The sequence below is a fragment of the Panthera pardus genome, unplaced genomic scaffold (genome assembly GCF_024362965.1).
Source record: "Panthera pardus isolate Hobbes unplaced genomic scaffold, ASM2436296v1 HiC_scaffold_8, whole genome shotgun sequence".
Taxonomy (NCBI): domain Eukaryota; kingdom Metazoa; phylum Chordata; class Mammalia; order Carnivora; family Felidae; genus Panthera; species Panthera pardus.
The window spans coordinates 63,475,647-63,499,964 of record NW_026527013.1 but is presented as its reverse complement, the minus strand read 5'-3'; the positions used below and the strand labels follow the sequence as shown (position 1 = coordinate 63,499,964).

Here is a 24,318-nt window from a genome sequence, read left to right as displayed (position 1 = left end):
GGGGCGCCTGGGTGGCTCAGTCGGTTAAGCGTCTACTCTTGACTTCAGCTCAGGTGATGACTGCAGAGTTCATGAGTTCAAGCCCTGCGTCAGACTGTGGGCTGACAGCACGGAGCCTGCTTAGGATTCTCTCTACCCTCCCCCACCTCACATGTGTTCTCTCTCTCAAAATAAATAAATAAACATTTAAAAAATAAGGAAATGAAATAATAATAATAATAAAATTTCCATGTACCATCAAAGTCAACACAGAGATAATGCACCAAATGGTTTTTGAAAATCAGGGGCTCCTGGGTGGCTCAGTCGGTTAAGCAGCCAACTTCAGTTCACGTCATGATCTCACTGCTTGTGAGATCTAGCCCCACGTCGGGCTCTGTGCTGACAGCTCAGAGCCTGTAGAGCCTGTTTCAGATTCTGTGTCTCCCTCTCTCTCTGCTCCTCCCCCACTCACACTGTCTTTCTCTCCTTTAAAAGTAAACAATAAAAAAAAAAAAAGAAAAGAAAACAAAAAAAAAAATTTAAAAAGAAAACTACATGCAGGTCTGACTTTAAAAACCTGTTAACCAGGAGTTAGGCTAAAGAGAAAGTAAGGAAACATAATGAAAATACTATGTAGCACCCCATGGAGTTCACCCATAAATGTTAGAAAATGGCAATCTGCCCACATTTGAAGTAACAAAGCAGGGTGAGCCATGGGCTGTGTGTGTGCTTGTGTATATGCACCTGTGTATGTCTGTGTGCGTGTATGTCTGTGTGTGTGCACTTGTGTATGTGTGCATGCACGTGTGTGTGCACATACGTATTGCGTGCTCGTGTGTATGTGTCCACATGTGCATGTGTGTGTGTGCACCTGTGCACGTGTGTGTGTGTGCGTGTGTGTATGTGCATCTGCAGCAAATCAGGAGGAATATGAGCAGTGAACAGCTGTTCTACACAGGATATCGTTCCTGTGCTAAGATTCAGACGGTGGCACTCAGATTCAACACAGACAGAGCTGTCATGTAACGTATCACCCACTGGAGGACACTTTGGGGAGTGAGCAGGACAGGTGTAGTACGGATGCCGAGAGAACAGGACTGCTTTCCCGAGCAAGCCAGGGCACATGGTCGTCCTGCCGGGGAACCCGGTACACAGGAGGAAAGAACAGCGATCTCAGGGGAGAGCAGTTGTACTGCCAAACAGCGGGCTGGTCACCCCCCTACCCTCTGATCTGGGGCAGGCACGAGAAATGTAGAGAACCGGAAGCAGGAAAAGTTTCCTTCTGTATGGACCACTTCTGGCAACATCTTTGTTTCTGCCTCCTAACTAAGGACACGACTACTCTACCGAAATACAGACTACGAAAACATACGCCCGTTCCTTCTGCTGAGTCTGGAATGAAAGAACAGAAGAGGGGCGTTCGGAATCTCCTCTGGCTCACGCACCTGCAGCAGATGGGGTTCCACCTGCACCATTCTGAGAAATGGAAACAAACACACGTCCACTGTGAAAAGACGAACTCTTAGAAACGGCAGAAAATACTACAATATCCCTCACTCATCTCATTTAACATTAATTACTTCCTTAGATGCCCCATGTCCCAACACAGCCACACTGGGGTTAAAGATTCAACATACGAAAGGGAGGGAGGGGATTGGGGTGGCATACGCACCCATGGGGCTGATAGCGGCCACAGATCCTCGGTGGTCCGTGGCCTGTCTGACAGCGTGGCTCTAATCTGGGCCTCTGTCTCGGCACAAGCTTCTCCCTGGGGGTGTGTCTGTTCACAGGGTGCCGAAGGGCAGCAGAGAAGATGCCCCTGTGACTTAAGGATTATCTTGAGCTGAAGGCAACTGAGAAGCAGATACAAGAGAAGCTCTCTGAGCCCCCCCTCATTTGCCTAAAGGCAGGACACAAGTTTGCACGTGGCCCCTTCTCTCCTCTCTACCAGGAGAGACACAAGGCAATCACCAGCACCAACTCCAGGCCTTTATCAGCCCAGACACGCACGAAAGGAATCCATACAACAAACATTGCTACATAGCCCTGTCTGCCATTCGTTCCTTTATATATTTCCCTGCGCACAGCTGGCCGTTCCTAAAGCTCAAAGCCCTTTTCGTCTTGTCACGTCTCTAAAAGGTTTTGGTTCCTGGGGGTGCCTGGGGGGCTCAGTCAGTTGAGCATCATCCAGCCCCACGTCAGGCTCTGCATTGACAGTGAGGAGCCTGCTTGGCCTCTTCTCTCTCTCTCTCTCTCTCCTCTCCCTTGTGCATGCTCTCTCTCTCTCTCTCAAAAAATAAATAAACAAAATAAAATTCAAATCAAATCAAATATCTGTAACTCTCAGGCTCCAAATAATTTTGGAATGTGTGACTTCGATGAAAAATGAATGCTGGGAGAGCAGGGGCAGATGTTTTCAGATGAAAAACCATGGCCAAATTAATAAAGCAGTGGAGAAGGGTTTCAATCGACTGGAAATGGACCCCGTAGAACGTGCAGCATGTGATGTTCTCACCTGCCTCAGAAGGAAGGGATGAAGGGATGAAGGCAGGACAGAAGAGGTGAAGGGGCAGGCAGTCCAAAGGCATGACGATGTGGAACACACTCGCACAGGATGTGTGGCATTCGATATATTCACACGGAGTGAAATTTGAAATAACCAAGAAATAGCTGGGGACATTCAATCTCAACAGCCACCAAAGAGCTGCCTAACAAAGCAGTGAAAGTCCAGATATGGCTATAAAAGGGATACTGAAAATGTGGAGAAATGAGTTCTCCCTCCACCAAGAGCTGCACGTGGCATACAGCAGGCGCATAACACATGCTCGTGACTAAAAGAATCAATGACTCCATGCTCATATATGCTGTAAATTGGTGCACATCGATACGAATAATTTGGCAATATCTACCTTGAAACTGTGGGTGCCTGTTGCCCCCAAAACTTCCAATGGCAATGTATGATAATAGAAACAATTAGCTCCATGAATCCGAGCAAAGGGATTCCTGCAGACCTGCCTGGAACAGGAAAGTTGTGGCGTGCCTGTAGGCGCCCCAAAAAGAGATTATTTACATAAATTATGGCACCTCCGGGCAACGTGCCGTGGCACAGCCTGAAAATGGGTGATGCGGTTTGCGCCTGATTTACAACAAGAGGTACACAGATACGTTATTTATTGAATAAAAAGGCAAACAATGAAGAGTGTTTATAGTGGAATGCCACTGTCATAAAACAATAAAAATGCATGTGTTAAAAGCATTATGTATTAACGTGGAGAAGACCATAAACCCCTAGGGGTATGGTGGATAGTGCTGGTAGGATTACCTGTGAATTTTTTTTATTATGATTTTGGCGAGCCTGCATTTTCTATTTTTTTTTTTTTGAGAGAGAGTGCATATGCAGACGTGTGCTGGGGGAGGGGCAGAATGAGAGAGAGAGAGAGAGAGAGAGAGAGAGAGGAAGAGAGAATCCCAAGCAGGTGCCACACCGTCAGCACAGAGCCCCGTACAGAGCTCTGATCCCACGAACCATGAGATCATGACCTGAGCCAAACTCAAGAGTCAGACGCTTAACCGACTGAGCCACCCAGGCGCCCCATTTTTTTTCAAGAAACACATTTTATGGGGCATTCTATCCTTTCTGTCCATTCACGTCAAACACTTGGGAAAAGAAGAAGAGGGCAGGTACGTAAACTAGCTAGCCAGAAGAGAGAGCCCACTTGCGGAAAGAATATTGGGGACCTGCGTGCACGTCTCCAAACAGAACCACTGCAGGATTCTCTTTTTTGAGCTAAAAACCCGGACTCCGTGGAGCATAAAAACACACCGAGGAAAAAAATATAATTAACCAAAGGACACAGAAGCAAACGGAACAGTTTATTATCGATTTTTCCTTCTGCGTCTGCGTTTGTTTAAACTGAACTCCAAATTACACTTTGTTGTAAAAGTGACAAATATTAGCAGGCGCTAAGAGTCTGGCTAATTAAGCTCGTTATTTTAGTAAAGATAAGTATTTGATGAGGGCAGAACTAATCGCGCCCTCCCAGTTGCGCGAACCATGTCCAGCCTAGCTAATATGCCAGTGCCCGGTGTCTGCCCACCCCCCCCGAGGTGTGTAAGCACCACCCCCCCAGAAAGAGAGTTGTTCCTGGTCAGCACTCGGGGTGATGCTGTTACCCCGGCCACTGCAAACCCAGCTCAGGGCAAAGGGAAGCTCAGGGAAGTCACGCTCAGTCTTGGGGGAACCAGCCACCTGAGGGACAGGCCCTGAGATGCTCAGGTCCCTCTCTCGGGTGCCCAGTTTCCTGTCAATAAAACAAAACCCCTAGAAGCTCTGACACCATCCTATGTAAATTCATCTGGCTGCAAAACTCGGAGCACTCTGAATTTCTTGGCAGCAAAGCTGGACCGAATCTAGCCTGGGGGTGTGCGCAGGCTCACGGCCATACAGAGAGAAAAATCAGACATTTCTCTGCAGGGAGGGCCCTACAGCTCCTGGCTGCTGTCCCAGAGCAACGCTGGAGGGTTCTGTGAAACACAATAATCCCCCTGATCTGTGGCTCTGGAAAGGGAGATCCTTCCCACAATTCTTCAGGTCAGTAGCGGCCTGAGGCAACATCCTACAGCATCTCCTACCTGGCGCATTTTATCATCCCAAGTCCTCACAAGAGGGGTGGGTGCAGAACAGTAAGATATTTAAAGAGACAGGGGCGCCTGGGTGGCTGAGTCGGTTAAGACACCAGTCTTGATTGCGGCTCAGGTCATGGTCTCACGGTCCATGAGTTTGAGCCCCACGTCGGGCTCTGTGCTGACGGCTCGGAGCCTGGAGCCTGCTTCCGATTCTGTGTCTCCCTCTCTCTCTGCCCCTCCCCTGTTTGCTCTGTCTCTGTCTCTCAAAAATAAATAAACATTAAAAAAAATTTTTTAATAAGAATAAATCAACTTTAAAAAAGAAATTTAAAGACAGACCACGTTCATTTAACTTTATTACAGTATATTGTTATAATTTTCCTATTACTACTGTTATAAGTCTTCTCCTGTGCCTGATACATGAATTAAACTTATTATGTGTATGTATGCATGTATAGGAAAAAAACGAGGTATTTACAGGATTTGCTACATTCCATGATCTTGCCCTCTTGAACACAGCCCTCCAAAATCATGAAACCACACGTATATTTGCGATTCTTAAAAGCTACTGACATTCATAATCCGTCCTGACATAATTTGGAAGTGAAGGGGAGTGGGGGAGGTTTCTTACCTGAAAAAGTAAGTTTCGGCTGTGTCATAATGGCCAGGTGTTAGTTTGAGGGGCGGGTAGTCAATGGCCAGAGGCCTCACCATGAACAAGCCCATGGCCAAGGCCACGAAGAGGACAGGCAGCAGGAGGTCGGAGAGGGAGCTCTTCCAGGCCCGGCGCGTGTGCTGGAACCGCTTCACCAGGAGGGCCCCTGCCTGAGCCAGAGGCCATGGAGGGCGCGGGGTCCCGGATGGGGCGCCACCTGCAGAGACAGGAACGTGCAGTCAGCCTGAGGCCAGGGCACCCCCCCCAACACTGCCCGGGTCTGCGGATCCCTCCGGAGGTTTACGATGGCCCCGGAGGCTAGTAGCACAGGGGGCCCGCGGTTCCCAAGCTCTGCAATGAGCGCGGACAGGGGGCCCCCGGTTCCCACGCTCCGCAATGAGCGCGGACACTCTGGAAACGTATGCGCACAGAACGCCTGGGGATGTAGCAGGGCAAGGACGGAGTTCTCTAATCCGGCTTTTGCAGCAGCCTCGAGCTTGTTTTTACTGGTTAAAATGCAGTGTGCTCCAGGAGCACGGACCCCAACAAGAGAGCAGCGGGACCCATGTCTCCAGGCGGGAGTGCGTGTGTGGGAGGGGCGCAGACGGGGCAGGCCCCCTCCGCCGCCTCTCTTCTCCTGCCTTTTACTCCTCTGTTCCCACAGCCGGGTCCTTCCAGAGAACGCCCTTGGTCATGTCCAGAGCAGGGTCAGGAAGAACCATCCCCCCCAGCCCTTGCGCCAACCCCCCTGCCTAGTACGGGTGTCCCCGATGGAGAGGAGGCCAGAGCGGCTCTGGGGGTGCCTCTCCAGCTCCAAGTGAGCCCCCTTGGCCCACCAGGCTTCAGTAACCCGGCCCTCCCTTCCTCCCTCCGCCTCTCACAACTCGGAGACCCGCCCCCCAGGGAGCATCGCTCAGAAGGTGGGGCTGGAGGGCAGGGCGTGAGCAGGCGGTGGATGCCCAGGTCACCTTGCCAGGCTCCTCCCGGCCTCGTGACAACACAGACGTGGCCACAATCAACCTGTCCAGTGCGGGCCGACCGGCTGGTGCCAGCAACTGTCACATCCGATGTGAGGATGACAAAACAGGAGGAAAAGGAGAGGCAGACCCAGGGACCACAGCCCTAATCCTAAAGGACAGACACAGCCATGCCCCATGGTCTTCCTCGCAATTCCTTCTGCAGGGTTCCAGAAAACCCAACAGAAAGTGTTTGAGGAGGAAGGTGGCCTTCTAAGAAGACAGTTATGCTAAATTGATCACACTGCCCGCACATATCAAATTGAAATACAGTTAATAAAAGCACACCGAATACGTTTCAAATCCCCAAAGAAATCATTTTTAAAGACGCTCCCATTTGGAAAGAGAAATTATTTGCAATAGTGGTGAGCACAGAGCTGTGGAGAAGCAGCTGGGGATACAAATGCCTTCCTGAAATAACCCCCTCTCTTGTCTGACATCACGTTGTGCCCAGGTTGCGGCGGGTAGCGGGCTACTTTTTGTCCTCAAAAAAGACATCACATAGGGGTCGCGCTAAAAATGTAAAGAAATGACCAAACACAAGGCGATCGAGCGTGGCAATCCATGTGGGCAGAGCCGAAAGGACTGGTGCCACGCAGGCGGTCTGACGTGTTTAGGGCAAGTGAGAAAACAGTCACGGCCGTGGGGATGGTCAGGCACAGCCAGTGAGACCTCCGTCAAGAAGTCAGTTCAGTCTGCCTCCCGAGCAGAGTCAGGTCTGCCTGACCTCAGACAGCACACATCACCTCTGACACTTCTGGTCACCGGACGTAGGGCTTCTTTCCACATGTCAAGCACGTGTCCGTGACACCAGCTGGGTGGCCTACCGTCCAACTCACTGGGGGCGTGACCTCCCTGCAGTGTCAGACCCCGCGGGCTGAGGGCTCAGTCACACAGGCCTGCCCCTCCCCCACTCCAGACACCAGCTACGGGTCCAGGTTGTCCCCCGCGCTTACCAGCCACTGACTGTAGATCAGAGGTTCCCATGACCCGAGCCTTGGGTTTGACCGACGTGCTAGGGTGGTTCAAAGAACTCAGGGAAACAGGTCCTCACGTGGGCCAGCTTACAAAGGGATACGACAAAGGCCACATACGAACAGCCACGTGGAAGAGACGTGCGGGGTGAGACATTCGGGGAGGGACACTGTGGTTTCATGCCCTCTCCAGTATATCCCCAACACCTCCACGCGGTCACCTACCTGGGCTGAACCCCTTACTATTGGGATTTTGTGGGGCTCTCATCATGCAAACATTCCCTGTCATTATCTTCGTGTCCAGACCCTCTCCCCTCTCCGGAGGATGGGGGACCGGGCTGAAAATGCCAAACTTCTGATCGGCTCGGTCTTTCTGGTGAGCAGCCCCCCCGACTCGTCTCGTCGGAACAAAAGATGGCCTTAGTGTTCTTATCACCTGGGAATGTACTAGGAGCCCTGGTCAGGAATAAAGCCGAAGACAGATCCTAGAACAACAGATGCTCCCCTGCTTTTATCACTTGGGAAATGACAGAGGGTTCAGGGCCCCTGTGCCAGGAGCTGGGGGCACAGACAGATGCACATCTCTTGGGATCCCACAAGACCCAACAGGCGAAGGGAGAAAATCTGATGTTTAAGGACCAACACGTGGGATATTAACAAGGCTGGTGTATTCTGTGAATGACTGTGCGTGGGAGCAGAAACGTGGGGGTTTCTGGAGGTTGCAGGAGGTTGGGCACCGGCTGGTGAAGCACCTCCCAGACACTTTCGGGACCAGGGATTAGATTCCACACCAACTGGAGGCCTTCAACCCCAGCAACCAGGTGAGGAGATGCACAGTATTATAACCAAAGTGGTATTTCATCCCTTCACCAGTGCGGCTCTAACGAGGGTGGGTGGTGGGCGGTGGACACGGCCGTCAGGCAAGCTGGGCTACGACTCTCATTCATCCGAGGGGGAGGGGGAGGGGAGCAGGGTAGAAATGCTGATTCCCAGGCCCCACCTCGGACAGAATCACATCTCCACATATTCAGAGACTGAAATGCACTTTTAAAAAATAACTTCCCAGCAGGCGCCTCGGTAGCTCAGTCGGCTGAGTATCCGACTCTTGATCTTGGCTCAGGGCATGATCCCAGGGTCCTGGGATCAAGCCCCGTGTTGGGCTCCACACTGACCATGGAGCCAGCTTGAAAGTCTCTCTCTCCCTCTCTCTGCCCCTCCCCCACTCATGCACATGCTCTCTCAGATAGATAGATAGATAGATAAATAGATAGATACAACATCCTAAGAGATTCTCATGGTCAGCTGGGTTATAAAATGTATTGGTCAATGGTGATTCATATATAACTCTCACAGAGCAGTTATGAAGTCAAAGTGATCTTAGTGTTAGAAAAGACGTATTATTGAATGCAGTTTGATCCTTTCTCATATATGACTAGAAGTATAAATATAAAAATATTCGTATATCCTGATCATTCTGTGAGAGTGTAATGCTGGATACGTCCACCTGGGGCACTCTGTATGCAGATCTAGCAGGAGAACTATGTGAATCTAAGTTAAGCTAACGTCATTGAGATGTTCTGGGTTGCTGGCCGCCCCAGATTTCCAAAATGATCCCTGAGAGAGCCATTTGATTTCCTCACTAACCTTTGGCTAAGGAGCCCTTTCTCTCGCACAGAAGCAAGCCTCACTCTGTTTAGAATCAAGAGGAACTGAAAGGTCACTGGTAAGCGTGATGGCTTGTGACCCCGCCAAAATCAATGACACCATCATTGTCTACCAAAATAGCCTTTTTGTCCCCTAGTTTTTAAAATATTTTTAATGTTTATTTATTTATTTTGAGAAAGAGAAAGTGGGATAAGAGCAGAGAGAGAGAGGGAGAGAGAATCCTGAGCAGGTTCCGCACTGTCAGCACAGAGCCCGACTCGGGGCTCGAACTCACGAACCGTCAGATCATGACATGAGCTGATATCAAGAGTGGACGCTTAACGGACTGAGCCACCCAGGTGCCCCCGAAGTAGCCTTCAAGTGGCATCTTATGACAGTCGCATCTAGCTACGCACACTCAGCTGCCTATCAAACTGTGCACCTGCTCAAATACATCTACAGCAGCCAATGGCTGCAAACACCTATTTACATCAGGGCAGTTTCTGTCTATGCAGCCAGGTGCACAGAAAATGGAAACAGAACGTGGCTTTCTGGGTGTTGGAGTCTACTTAGTAAATACGCCTGCTGATGGAGGAAGAACACGGTTAGAGAATGGCCCTTTATCTGCCCACTGGCTTTGCTCAGAGAGGATCAATCACAACAGCCACTGGGTGGGGGGGGGGGGGCGAGTGGGAGAGGAAGCACTGGATTAGAATCCAGTCTCAGCCGCCAACGTGTTGGGTGACTTCTGGAAATTCCCAGCCCCACTGCATGTCACTTCCCTCAGCTGTGAAACAGAGATTTATATTCTCCCTCTAGGTAACGAGGATTCTTATTACCACACTTATGAAACTAGCAGAACAGGTACAGTTTGACCGCCAGCCACTGTAAATGTTCATCAGACAGCGGGATAAGCCTGTGGGGAAAGGTGTTTCTCATTATTAAGAAAAATAAATCCTCCCCCCCTTTCCATGCGTTAACTGAACATAAATGGGGGAAATAAAGGGCTAAGATAGTTTATGGTCATGAATCAACCACCAATCAAATATTCATGGCTAAACTCATAGAAGTATTCACATGAATAATTTAACAGACAAAATTAAAATGCTGGACCAAATTGTTATGAATTGTCTTATTTGACTTACGAGTGTAATTCTATTCAAAGAATCCAGTGGCATCCATAACTAGGCACTCTCATTTTACACTGACCCTCAAATTACTTAGAAAAAAATGTCCAGAGATTTTTTTTGGGGGGAGGGGGTCAGGTGGCTTCAGTGAATACCTTAAAATATCAAGGACGCAGCATGCACCCCAGAATACGATCTCCACGTTGCTGAATACATCCGAATGTTCTTGAAGCTTTTAAAATAAACCATCACAAATGTAATGCCTTCAAGTCCACTTTTAAAAAATGAAAACCCCAAACAAAAAATGGGTCAATTAGCAGGTATGAGTGTGTAGTTCATTTATAAATCTACAGGGGCACCCAGGTGGCTCAGTCGGCTGAGTGTCCGACTTCGGCTCCGCTCACGATCTCTCGGCTCATGAGTTCAAAGCCCTGCATCGGGCTCTGTGATGACAGCACTGAGTGTTCTTGGGATTCTCTCTCTCCCTCTCTCTCTCTCTCTGCGCCCCTCCCCCACTTGCATTCTCAAAATAAATAAAACATTTAAAAAATAAAAGCAGGATTTGCAGACCACAATAACGCGACTTGCAGTGAAACAAGGAACGCCTGTAAACAGGTAGATGGGTGTCAACACTGGAAATGTCTGTGGGAGACCACCACCAACACCAGCGTCCGGGGGTCCCAGCCCTGCCTCGCACGAAGACCTCCCACACCTCAGACTGGCCGTGGTCTCTTGGCTTCTTACCTATAACACAAAAGGCTTGGACGGGCCATGGCTCCGTCCTTCGTGCTGGCACAAGCTGATGTTGTACGGCTTTCGCACAACTCATGATTTGCCTCATTCATACCATTTGCAGAAGAAAACCAGCCACACATCGAACGTCCTCTTGTTAAGAGAGGTAGGAGAAGGGTTGGCGGGGGGGGGGGGGGGTGGGTGCGAAGAGGAAAGGAGGAAACAGAAAAAAGAACGAAACGAAAAAGAAGAATAAAGGAAGATGTTTTGTGATGGTTGTATGTTAAATGATATGACAAAAATCCAAAATAGGATTATTTCTTAAATATTAAACATGGTGACACAAAAAATATACAACCTTCAAAACCAAACTGTGTTACTGCAATCTTGGTTAAATATTCTTTCGGAAAGAACATTATTAATTATGATTAATTGTTTTAAAAGCTAAGAAGGAGAGGCTATATTTATCTAAACTGTTTTATTGATAATAATCTCACAGCAATGTATCACTCAACCTTCAAAATGCTTTATCTGCTCGTTTCTCACAACAACCACATTGCTCCTTTTCATACATGATTTTGATTTTTTTTAAGGCTCTTTTTTGTTGTTGTTAAGTAAGTTCTACACTCACCTTGGGGCTCGAACTCATGACCCAGAGATCAGGGGTCAGTCGCACAGGCCACGGACTGAACCAAACTGGCACCTTCATACGGGATTTTTACATTAAAAAAAGAAGAAAAATCTAGGCAGAAGAAGAATTTTCTGTTCACCTCCAAAGTTTTCCCAATTGCTAAACAGGCTAGGGATCACTTTTTCTGTTACTTTCTCTTATTTTCTTTTAGTGTGTGCACAGGCATGTGAGTGGGGAGGGGCAGAGAGAGAGAATCCCCAGCAGGCTCCACGTTCAGTGCAGAGCCCAACTCCGGGCTCGATCTCACGGCCCCAGGATCCTGACTTGAGCCACAATCAAGAGTCGGACGCTCAACCGACTGAGCCCCCCAGCGCCCCGCTTTTTCGATCCTTTAAAAAGCACAGTGATTCACAGCCAAACGATGAAAAGCATCAAGGCAGGATTTCACTCTGGAAGAGGGCTGGGCGTCACGCCCAGCCACATCGTTTTTCTGGAATAGAGATGGCCCCAACTCCTTGGACGGGATTCAACATGCCTTGAGGAGACAGTGACAATGTTCAGGGAACTTATGCTCTGTGGGCAGGTCACTTAAACGAGGGGTTTGGGTTTTTTCTTTCCAACGCACCAAACTCAGGTCTTCCTGCAGCCCCTGAATGGCCCCAACCTGGGGTTGAAAACCCGCGCTCCCTCCAAAGCTCTCCTGGGCTGTCAGGCAACGGAACGAGGGCTCCTCTCTGCCGCACCCGGTCCTCCTTCCAGCCTCGGCCCTGCTCTCCGGCTCCGCTCCCATCACAGTGGGAGGCAGGGTGGACAGCAGGCGGGTGTCTGGGCTCCGCTGAAGGTTGGCTCGAAGGGCTCCTTTGTGAACAGTGAGCAACGACATGCAAGGGGGGCCCTCGAGCTGGCGTGTGGCACATAGTGAGGGTCTATGGATGCAGCCAGAGAAGAAAGCTCCCCATTGCCGAATCTTCTCTTGCACTGTGGCCCTGTGCTCACCACCCCCACTGTTCCGTCCTTGTCGTGTGTGGCCACTGCAAGGGGGCCGAGCTCAGTTCTCCTGGCAAAGCTCAGATCTGAGAACGCTCTCTGGCACTCAGAAGGCGTTCAGAGCCATCTGATGAATGAGGAGCGGACGGATGTGACCAAATGTTGTCTTCGGTGCCCTCACCCACTGGTCACCTGGCTGTGACTTCCCTCCCCCCTCCCCGGTCCCACTTTCCCTGCCCAGAAGCCACACCACCACTCCCTCTAATCCCTTCCTGCCCTTTCCCACGCTCAGCCTCGCCAAGTGCGCCCCCGGGCCCCATTCACCAGCCATCTCTAGGCCACTGATGGCACGTCCACCTCCGTGTGGTTCTCCCTCAGAGCGTAAGCAAGAAAGATGGGGGCACCTGGGTGGCTCAGTCGGTTAGGCAACTGACTTCGGCTCAGGTCATGATCTCAGGGCTTGTGGGTTCAAGCCCCGCGTCGGGCTCTGTGCTGACAGCTCAGAGCCTGGAGCCTGCTTCAGATTCTATGTCTCCCTCTCTCTGCCCCTCCCTTGCTTGCGCTCTTTCTCTATTTCTCTCTCTCTCAAAAAATAAATAAAACATTTAAAAAAATTTGGGGGGAGCGGTGCCTGGGTGGCTCAGTTAGTTAAGCGTCTGACTTCGGCTCAGGTCATGATCTCACAGTTTGTGGTTTCGAGCCCTGCGTCGGGCTCTGTGCCAACAGCTGGGAGCCTGGAGCCTGCTTCGGATTCTGTGTCTCCCCCTCTCTCTACCCCTCCCCTGCTCATTCTCTGTGTCTCTCTGTCTCTCAATAATAAATAAATATTTTAAAAAATTGTTTTTTAAATTTTTTTAGGGGCACCTGGGTTGCTCAGTCGGTTGAACGTCTGACTTCGGCTCAGGTCATGATCTCATGGTTCATGAGTTCGAGTCCTGCATCCAGCTATGTGGTGACAGCTCGGAGCCTAGAGCCTGCTTCAGATTCTGTGTCTCCCTCTCTCTGCCTCTCCCCGGCTCATTCTCTGTCTCTCTCTCTCTCTCTCTCTCAAAAGTAAATAAACATTAAAAACATTTTTTTAATTCTTTTAAATAAATACACAAAATGACACTCTCAACCCTTGACCCTACAATGGACGTGTTCCTAAAGGTTGCCCAGAGCCACTCTGCCTCCATTTCCCCAGTTTTCCACCATTATCTTGGTAGCAAGGGGCACACTTAAGATGAGCGAGGCCCCTCCTTTGTCAAACGTGTCACAAGAAGGGCCGATTCCAGGTCAGGGTCCGCGGTGGGAGCCGCTACTCTTCACCAGCTTGGGGTTTCCTTGGGCAGCTCTGACCGAGAGGGGCTGGGCTTCACAAGCTCCACCGGCCCCTCGCGGCCCCGACAGAAGCGGCTGCTCCCTGACACCTGCCGCCAGCGTTTATTGGCCCATGTCTATCTCAATTCGGCCTTCTCTCTGGCACACTGCCTCATGCAGAGCCCCTGCCGGGAGCTCTCCGCTCATCTCGCTAACGCCGCCAACAAACCTTCCCTGGCATGTGTAATTGGCGGCGGGCACGGTCCCCCCCACCTGGCTGGCCGGGGAGGCGGTGTTTGAAGCTGGAGGAAGTGTGGACAAAGCAGAGAAGACGGCGCTAGGGGCTGAACACCGCCGCTCGGCCTGCAAAACACATGCAGAATTTGGAACAGCTCTTTGAAGAGGCCGAGAATTACAGGCTCCCCGTGCAGGAGAGGCTGTTCAAACAGGATTGTCTCCAAAAGCAAAGGAGAGGCTGCACACCCTTCAGATTAATCACTGCCAAATTGCTTTCCATCATCACAAGAAGTAGCAATTAGGAATGAAATACAGAGGATTAAATGGTGGGAGGAAAGGGAGAAGATTTTAGGTAAAGTGGGACTGACAGAGCTGAGAATTTCACTGCAACCTCAGACCTCACATGGGGCAGGGGGGTAAGGCTTCAGTAGGGAAGTAAGGAAGGAGGGAGGGAGGAGGGAGGTGGGAAGAGAGGGGGGAAGGAAGGGAGGAGGGAGGGATGAAAGGAGGAAGGACAGGGAAGGAAGTGAAGAAGGAGGGAAGGGAGGAAGGAGAGAGGAGGGAAGAAAGAAGGGATGGATCAAGGAGGGAGGAGGAAAGGAGGACAGAAGGAAGGGAGGGAGGGAGGAAAGGAGGAGGGAGGGAGGAGGGACGGGGAAGGAAGTGAAGGAGGGAAGGGAGGGAGGAGGAAGGGAGGGAGGAGGAAGGAGGGGAGAAAAAAGGGAGGGATGAAGGAGGGAGGAGGAAAAGACCAGGGAAGGGAGGGAGGAAGGAAAGGAGAAGGGAGGGAGGAGGGAGGGAGGGAAGGAAGGGAGGGAGGAGGGAAGGGAGAAAGGAAGGGAGGGAGGAGACAAGAAAGCCATTGCCAAAGCCTTACAAGGAGAAAACACCTGTTGCCCAGATTCACTCTGTACCAGCTGAATATGTGACATGACTTTTCACCTGAACTTTGGCCTTGATGAGACTCTAACCTGGCTGGTGTTTCTCACAGATGGCCATAGCCCACCTGAATCAAAGGAAATTGGGGTGTTTGTTAAAACCTGTAAATGTCTCAGTCTCGGCACTAAAATTTATGGAAGTTGGCCTAAGAATCTGCCATTTCAATAACCATCCAAGTTTTTTTTCCCTTTTTTTTTTTTTTTTTTTTTGAAGAACGCCATCCTAACAGGGATGCGGTGATGTCTCACTGTGGTTTTGATCCCAAGTCCTCTGACGACAAGTGACAGTGAGCATCTTTCATGCACCTGCTGTCCATCTACGGAAAAATGTCTGTTCCAATGCTTTGCCCATTTTTTAAAAAATGTTTATTTATTTTGAGAGACAGAGAGAGTGAACAGGGGAGGGGCAAAGAGAGAGGAGGAGAGAGAATCCTAATCAGGCCCCATGCTGTCAGCACAGAGCCCAGTGTGGGGCTCGATCCCATGAACTTTAAGACCACGACCTGAGCCAAAATCAAGAGCTGGACGCTCAACCGACAGAGCCCCCCAGGCATTCCTGCTTTGCCCATTTTTTAATTGGGTCTCTTGTCTTTTTGCTATCGAGTTATAGGAGTTACAGGAGTTCTCTACATCTTGTGGCTATCAATCCCTGATCGGATCCGTGGGGTGCAAACACTTTCTTTCCAGCGGCGGATTTCCTTTTCATTCTACCAATCCCTTTGCTGTGCAGAAGCTTTTTTGGGGACGGGGGAAACCAGCGCCCTCCATGCTCTGCTGGTGGCAATGCAAACTGGTGCAGTCGCTGTGGAGGACAGTATGGAGGCTCCTCAAAAATCTCAAAAACAGAACTACCCCCCCAAACCCTGAAATCAGGACCTTGGAGAGATCCCATGCAATGATATGATACACCAGGCACCCCACACTCCTCACACTGGCCCAAAGTCCATCAACAGATGAATAAAGAAAGAGAATGAGCATGTGCGCACGTGTGTGTGTGTGTGTGTGTGTGTGTGTGTGTGAGAGAGAGAGAGAGAGAGACAGAGAGACAGAGAGAGAGACAGAGGGAGAGACAGACAGAGAGAGAGAGAGAGAGAGAGAGAGAGAGAGACAGGGATGGAGTAACTATAGAGCAGCATTACTCAGCCCTAAATAAATGGCAATTTGACACCTGCTACCGCATATTTGAGCCTAGTGGACATTGTGATGAGTGAAATAAACCCATCATCGCAGGACAAATACTGCTTGATTCCATTTATCTGAGGAATCTAAAATCCCCAAATTCCTGGGGCGCCTGGGGGAGGGCTCAGGCTTGATGAGTGGTCATGTCATGATCTCATGATTCATGAGTTCAAGCCCCACATCAGGCTCAGCGCTGACAGTGTGGAGTCTGCTTGGGATTCTCTCTTTCCCTCTCTCTCAAAATAAATAAACATTAAAAGGGGCGCCTGGGTGGCTCAGTCGGTTGGGCATCCAACTTCAGCTCAGGTCATGACTTCATGGTTCATGAGTTCAAGCCCCACATCGAGCTCTGTGCTGACAGCTCAGAGCCTGGAGCCTGCTTCAGATTCTCTGTCTCCTTCTCTCTCTACCCCTCCCCTGCTCACACTCTGTCTCTCTCTCTCTCAAAAATAAATAAACACTAAAGAGAGTGTTTAAAAATTTTTTTTAAATAAAATGGATTCTTACGAGCAGCACAGAGTGGTGGTCGCCAGGGGCTGGAGGGGTGGATACGGGAGTCGTTTTTCAATGTACAGAGAGTTTCAGTGACGCAGGACGAATCAGTATGGACCCGCTGCACTGAACGTGGGGCTTCTCTGCTGCTGCTTCTTTTCCCCAGAGGAAGAACCACGAGCATGTGGCAACCCTCCAGGGGAAGATCCAGGAGATTTGGGGGGCAGGGATTGAAGACGCAGATAAAGAAAGAATTCTTGCCTGTGCTATGGCCTGGAAGAGGGGCCTGGGGTCCTGTAGCAGCAGGGATGGGGTGTGCTGGGTGGGAGGCCTCCCTGAGAGCAGGACAGCAGCAGACCAGGCTGGGGTGGGGGGCAGCGCTGACAGAGGCCACTGGGAACCTGCAAACATCCCCTGGGAGAAAACGGACACCGTCGTGTAGGTGATGGGAAAGCAGCCTGTCACCCTGTACGAGGGGCTCCAGAAGGCACTGAGGGATACAGAGGAAGGGCCGCTAGCTCCCCAGGGGAGCTGAGAGGTGGTCAGAGGAGGGGACTCCTGATCCGAGCCACACCAGGCCCGGTCACAGGGGCTCGAAGTCTACCAGCCAAACCCCTCCACTGTGTGTGTCCAGCAGCGGCACGTGCTGTTGTGCGGGACGGTCTAGCTGCCATTTCAAAACACCAAGCCCAGGTGGTTTAAGCCACAGACATTCACGGCTCACAGTCAGGAGGCTGGAAGCCCAAGATCAAGGTGACCAGGTGACCACAGGGTTGGTGTCCTCTGAGGCCTCTCCCTTGGCTGGCAGACGACCCCTTTCTCCAGGTCTCCCCGGGGTCTCCTCTGTGCGGGCACTGCCATCTCTGCCCAATCCCCCCCCCTTCTCACAAGGACACTGGTCAGACTGGGTAAGGACCCACTTGTACCCCTCACGGTTACCCTAATTCCTTTTTCAAAGATCTTGTATCTGCAAATATAGTCACATGCTCAGGTCCTGGGGGCTCAACATACAAATGGGGGGGCAAAGGGACAGGGACACAATTCATTCCAGAACACCAGTGCGCTGCTGGGAATCAGCACAAAGAGAACAGACTGAGAATTTGTGGTTCTAGACAGAATCCTCCTACAGCTATCACCCCGAAGCGGCGGAGCTCCAGGGGTGCTGCCTGGACCCACGGTACCACCGGGTCACTGCTGAGAAATGCAAGTTCTCGGGCCCCACCCAGGAACCCCTGAATCGGGAAATCAGGGGGTGAGGCCCAGGAATCTGTGTTCTACAAAATCTGCAGGTCACTGTGATGATGCTAGATCACCACCTCTCCCGGGGAGTCAAGGAGTGAATCCAGTCACCCACGCATCCTTCAAACACTGTGACACACAGTACTCTGGGGGCTTGGAAAAGCCTTTGCAGAAAAGGGAAGGATCCAAAGAATGTATTTTCTTTGATCCAAAGAGACTCCAGCACCTGGCATTGTGCCTGGGTGGGAGTTTCGCGCTGGACCCACCAGGGTTCAGGCAAATCTCCACGGCTCAATTTCTACATGAGAATAATGGCTGCAGGAAAGCCTATTTGCAAAATGTCCAGGAGGACTGGGTAAGAAAATGCACAGAGGACGCCTCTCATCGTGTCCGGTCGATGGTGTCGGGGCTCCAAGAAGAAGTGATTTGCACACCTTACATGGCAGGGACAGATGTGCCCTCTGGGCACGGTCTCTGTAACTCATTTCTCTGACATGACTAGGCTCCCAATGCTTAAAATATCTGTATTTTATATTTTATGTTGCCTTCATCCATCTATCAGAGGAGCAATAGGTGAGTTATTTGAGAGCGAGCCCCTTAGAAGACTTTCTGAAGATACACGGCAAGCGTGGAGGGAAGGGGTGCCCCCGGGCAGGGGCGGCCAGAGTCAGGAATCGGAACAAAAATGTAATTCCTGAGGGCACCAACAGAAAGGGAAAGGTTTCGGTAAGTGATTATTCCAGAAATTCCCTTTCTCGAGTGTGGATCACGCTCCCGTCCCTGAAAAGTGAGTGAGCGCTTTACCCAGAAGACGGTTTCACACCGTCTCCAAAATCCTGATCCAGCCCTTTGGTAAAGTTATATCTGCTAAGTAATATAAATTTCACTGATGGAGAGGCTTCCTGTGGAGCTTTGTGGGAGGATTCGCAGAACACAATAAAACTGGGAAATTCAGGAAATGTCATACCAAATTTGTGGTCATGTGTCTTGATCTCACGTTTTGTTTTAAGTAATGAAATACTTAAATAGATATTTTAATGACATTTTTTCCAGTTCCATAATTTGTAATTTGGATGATAAGTAACACTGCCTTTTTATATCATATTTTACAAAGGTAATAGAAAACATAATGTTTCTTTCCTCGGGGTTCTTTTTAAAATTTAACATACCGCTCCTTTTCACATAACAGTAGTTTTTCATTTTTTTTGCACATTTTATTTCTAACATATTTGCATGGATTTTCATAATGTCCCCCAAATTCAGAACATGAAATTACCATTTTTTTCAAAACAGATGCATCACCGTCACAAAGAGGATGTATGTGGGCAATACCTTTCAATGTAAATTATCCTAAGTTCTCAAGGATGACAAAATGTTTATGAGAACATAATCATATTTTCTTTGAATTTGCCCTTACATAAAAAAGTCATTAGCTAATGTACCTTAAAATACGAGAATGCTCAGAAATGAAGCCTTTAGGTAAAATGCTAATAATGAAAAGAGAAAATAATGTGTCTGCCCAGTTAAAATAAAATTTGTATATACACAGTAAAAGAGAGACAAATTACGATATATGCAGAATATTACTACATAGAAATGACACAAGCAATAACATAAATGGATCGAAGTGGCAAAATACGGAGAAAAAACAGACTCCTGTGCACACACGATGACCCCATTTACATGAAGTCCAACAACAAGCACAATTACTGTAAGGTGAGGGCATCACCTTTTGGGGAGGGGGTCTGACTTGGAGAGGGCAGAGGGCCCAGCAAGGTGCTGGGAATGCTCTATCTGGACCTGGGTGGTGGTGACACCATATAAAAACTCATCTAATCGTGTGATCAAGAAATATGCCATTTGTGATAAAAATACAAGCAGTTGATGTTACTAAAGCAAACTTAAGACACTATCCTTCAAAACTACATCATTCATGAGGGAAGGAAACAACAACCGTGTTGTAAGAGAGGAAATTTAAATGGCTAATAAACCCGAAGGGGAATTCAATTTAGCATATGGTACTAGTCGTTTGGCAGGGAGAGGTCTACAATGGCCCCCCAATCACCCCTACTTCACAGAAGGTTCCAATCCCCCGAGTGTGGGTCTGTCACCCCCCACCCTCAGATTACACGTACAGAAAAAGTGAAGAGCTTTGGAAGATCTGGTCACTGATCAGTCGCCTTTCAGTGAATCAAAACAAGAGATTCTTGTGCTCACTTTGAAGCAGAAACATGTCCTGTTGGGAGGGGACCATGTGGCTAAGATTCCAGATGACTCCTTAGGAGCTGAGAGCACACCCAACCAACAGCCAGCCAACCCCCAGGTGGACGTTGGTCCTAAACCCACACAGAGCTGAATTCTGCCAACAAGCTCAATGGGCTTCTAAGACAGCCCTGTTAAGAGTTGGTGGTCTTGCGATACTGTGCTTTATAATGAGGGGACCCTGGGGGGCTCAGCTGCTTACGCGTCCGACTTCGGCTCAGGTCACGATCTCACAGTTCGTGGGTTCGAGTCCTCCGTCGGGCTCTGTGGTGACAGCTCGGAGCCTGCTTGGGATTCTGTGTGTGTCTCTCTCTCTGTCCCTCCCATGTTCACACACATACACACACACACACACACACACACACACATTCTTTCTCTCTCTCTCTCAAAATTAAATGAACATTAAAAAAAAATTTTAAATAAATAAGATGTGATTTATACTAAGAAATGTGTATCTGCTCTTTGTCCATTTCTTGCAGACCTCTGGATTTTCCTAAGTGGTGACAGCAACAAGGGTGTCTGCAGTTATGTCAATGACCTTAATGAGGTGACTTTTGGAACTCACTCTAAGAGCCTGGGGAACCCACCACATAACTATAGGGTTGGACCTTCCAACCTCCCCTTGACCCCTCACTGGCCAGCGGCCAATGATTTAATCAGTCATGCCGGTGTAATGAAGCTGCCATAAAACCCCAAAAGGATGGGGTTCAGAGAGCCCCCATGTGGGTGAGCACTTGGCATTTGGGGAGACTGGCACCTGGAGAAGCCTGGGAACTCTGCAGCCCCTCCCACATGCCCTGACTTTTACATCTGGCAAATTCTAACACATGCTTCATGGTGGGTGAACCTTAAAGCCATTCTGCTAAATGACATAAGCCAATCGCCAGAGAGCAAACAGTGTAGGCTTCCTCTTACGTGAGGTCTCGAGAACAGTGAGCTTCATACAGATGAAAAGGGGAAAGCTGTCTGCCAGGGGCGGGGAAGGGGGGAGTCAGGGCTTACTGTGTACGGTTTCGGTTGGAGAAGGCGAGAGAGCTCTGGAGACGGCGGTCACGGCTGCAAAATAACGTAAATGTACTGGACGCCACAGAACAGCACCCGTGAAAATGGTAAAGCTTGTATGAAGCCTATTCTACTCCAGGGAATGAATGAATGAATGAATATTACAGTTCACCACATTCATCAATCATTTGGTGTTCTCCTCTGCTAATAAACTTTTTAGGTGAAAAAAATAAAAATAAAAAGTAAGAATTAAGACTGTGTCTCAGAGACCGACTCAACCAAACCAGAGGGCTCCGAGGGAGCTTCGTGGTACCGTTCCCTCTGCCCCTCACCATCTCTGCAGAACCAAAAATAGAGAAGAAATTATCTCACAAAAAGATCTGGATCGGGTCTGATGAGGAATACTACTGGAATCCAAGGAAGTTCCACAAAGTTCCCGAGAAAGTAGCTCGTCAGATACGATGTCAGCACGGACGAAAGGTTCGGGAAGAGACAAAAAGTATGATTTATGCAACTAAAGAGGCTAACACACGTGACACAAAAGCTGACAGAAGCCGTGGGAGGAAGAGACAATCGGGCAACGAGCTGGAAACAACAACAGTCCAATTTCACTACTGGATAGAATGAGCTACCAGAACATCAAGGAGGATATCACACACTTGAACAGCTGTGTAGACAAGGCAGACAGAAGGGCATCTACGGAACATACCACCGTCACGACAGATACATACTCCTTTCACAGGCACAAGGAGCACTCTGAGGGTGGACCATATTTCAGCCCATAAACGAGCCTTAGTAAGTTAAAAAGTTGTAAAATCATACAAAACATTTTCCTCTGGTCAGAGTAGAACGATATGGGACTGTAGTAACAAAAAGAAATCTGGGAAACTCACAAATATGTGGAAATTTGAAAACATAATCTTGGAGCCACCTGGCTGGCTCAGTTGGAAGAAAGAGCTTGAGACTCTTGATGGCGGGGTCGTGAGTTCAAGCCCCACGCTGGGCGTAGCAATCACTTAAATATTTTTAAAATAATAGTAGAGGCGCCTGGGGGGCTCAGGTAGTTAAGCGTCCGACTTTGGCTCAGGTCATGATCTCACAACTTGTGGGTTCGAGCCCTGCGTCGGGCTCTGTGCTGACAGCTCGGAGCCTGGAGCCTGCTTCGGATTCTGTGTCTCCCTCTCTCTTTCTCTGTCCCTCCCCCACTACCGCCCTGTCTTTATCTCTCTCTGTCAAAAATAAACAAACAAAACATTTTTTAAAGCATAATCTTAAATAACCAGTGTGCCAAAGAAGAAATCAAAGGAAAAGTTTGTAAATACTGGTAGATAAATTAAAGTGAAGGTACAAGATCCGCAGATTGGGGGACCCACGGAAGCAGCAGGCAAAGGGGCATTCACAGCTGTAAATGTGAGTGTAAAAGAAGAAAGATCTCAAATCAGGAGAAAAAGAGCAAACCACATCTAATGCAAGTCGAAGGAAATAATAAAAATCAGAGCTGAAATTCATGAAATGGAAATGGAGAATGAACAGAGTATCACTGAAAATAAAAGCTGTTTCTGTGAGATTAACAAAATTGACAACACGTTAGCTAAATTAACCCCCCCCCAAAAAAAAAGGAAGTGTAAATTTTTAGACTCAGAAATGCAAGATTCTGGTTACTACCAACCCCACCTAAATAAAAGGGATCATAGATGGATGTTATGGACAGCTATTCGCCAATAAATCAGGTAACTCACATGAAACAGACGTGTGCCTAGGAAGACACAAAACATCGAAACTGACTCAGGAAGAGATAAATAATATGAATAGACGTATAACAAGTAAAGAAACCAAAATATTAGTTTCTTTAAAAACTACCTGCAAAGAAAATTCAGACCCAGATGGCTTCACTGGTGAATTCGACCAGACATGTATTAAAGAATGAATTCTTCACAAATACTTCCAAAAAAATACAGGAGGAGGAAGTACTTCCCAACTCATGCTGTAAGGTGAGTAATAAATACCACAATGGCAACACCAGACAAAGACATCAAGAGAAAAACAAAACAGAACTGCAGACTATTATAGACTCAAAAGCCCCAACAAAATACTAACAAATCAAACCCAGCAATCTATTAAAAGAATTATATATCATGAAACCAAGTGGAATTTATTGGAGTTGGTCAATGAAATGCTGCTTTAACACCTAAAACTCAATTCGTGTAATATATCACATCAATAAATAAAGGGCAAAAAATACACATGATCATCTCAGTAGATGCAGAAAAAGCACTTGGCAATATCCCCCCACCCGTTCATGATGAAAACCTCTCATCAAACCAGAAATAGAAATTTCCACGACTGCATAAAAGGCATCCATGAAAACCCCAGGGTTAACATCCCACTTCTCACAATTCCGCAATAAAAGACTTACAACTCCAGAAATAAAATTAGCCCAATTTTTTAAATGGGCAAAAGATCTGAACAGACATTTCTCCAAAATGATGTGCAAACACCGATAAGCTGACAAAGAGAGACTCCATGTCGTCGGCCGTCAGGAGAATGCAAATCAAAACCACCACGAGCAAGCGCCCCCGCCAGCCCCCCGAGATGTCTGGGGTCCACACCATGGGCAGTCACAAGTGGCCAATGGGCAAGTGGGAGAAACTGGATCCCCCTGTCCTGCTTGGGGGAACGTCAACAGCGTGCCTTTAGGTAACAGCTTGACGGTCAGTCCGTCATACGGCTAAATGTGCAATCCAGCAATTCCACTCCCAGGCATGTGCCCAGGAGAAAATACATGCCCGTAAAAACCTTGCACACAAATGTTTGTGACGGCGTATTCTTAAGAGCCAAACACCGGAAGCAATCCAAATGACCAACAGCTAATGGACAAAACGTGGTGTATCCATACAGAAGAAGGGCATCCGACCATCAAAGAAAATGAAGCATTGACACCCATTGCCACATGGATGACAGTCAAGGGGCGCCTGGGGAACGTCAGTCACTTAAGCTTCTGATTCTTGATTTCAGCTCTGGTCGTGATGTCACGGTTCGTGAGTTCGAGCCTTGCATCAGGCTCTGATCTGACAGTGCAGAGCCTGCTCGGGATTCTCTCTCTCTCTGTCTCTCTCTCTCTCCTTCTCTCTCTGCCCCTCTCCTGCTTGCTCTCTTACACTCTCTCTCCCAAAATAAATGAACTTAAAAAAAAAGAAAAAGGCAGTCAAAAAAGACCACATATTACATGATAACATTTGTATGAAATGCCCAGAATAAGCACATGTACAGAAACAGACGGCAGGTAACAAGTTCCCAGG

At 48.7% G+C, this 24,318-nt stretch overlaps 1 protein-coding gene across 1 annotated transcript in view; it reads right to left on the bottom strand.

Annotated features, from left to right (window-relative positions):
- Nucleotides 1-24,318, bottom strand: part of ABCA13 (ATP binding cassette subfamily A member 13) — a 396,309-nt gene that overhangs the window by 149,403 nt on the left and 222,588 nt on the right. The window contains exon 43 of the mRNA XM_019450998.2: nt 5,237-5,477. Coding sequence (XP_019306543.2) covers nt 5,237-5,477 — 241 coding nt within the window. The remainder of the gene's footprint in view (nt 1-5,236; nt 5,478-24,318) is intronic.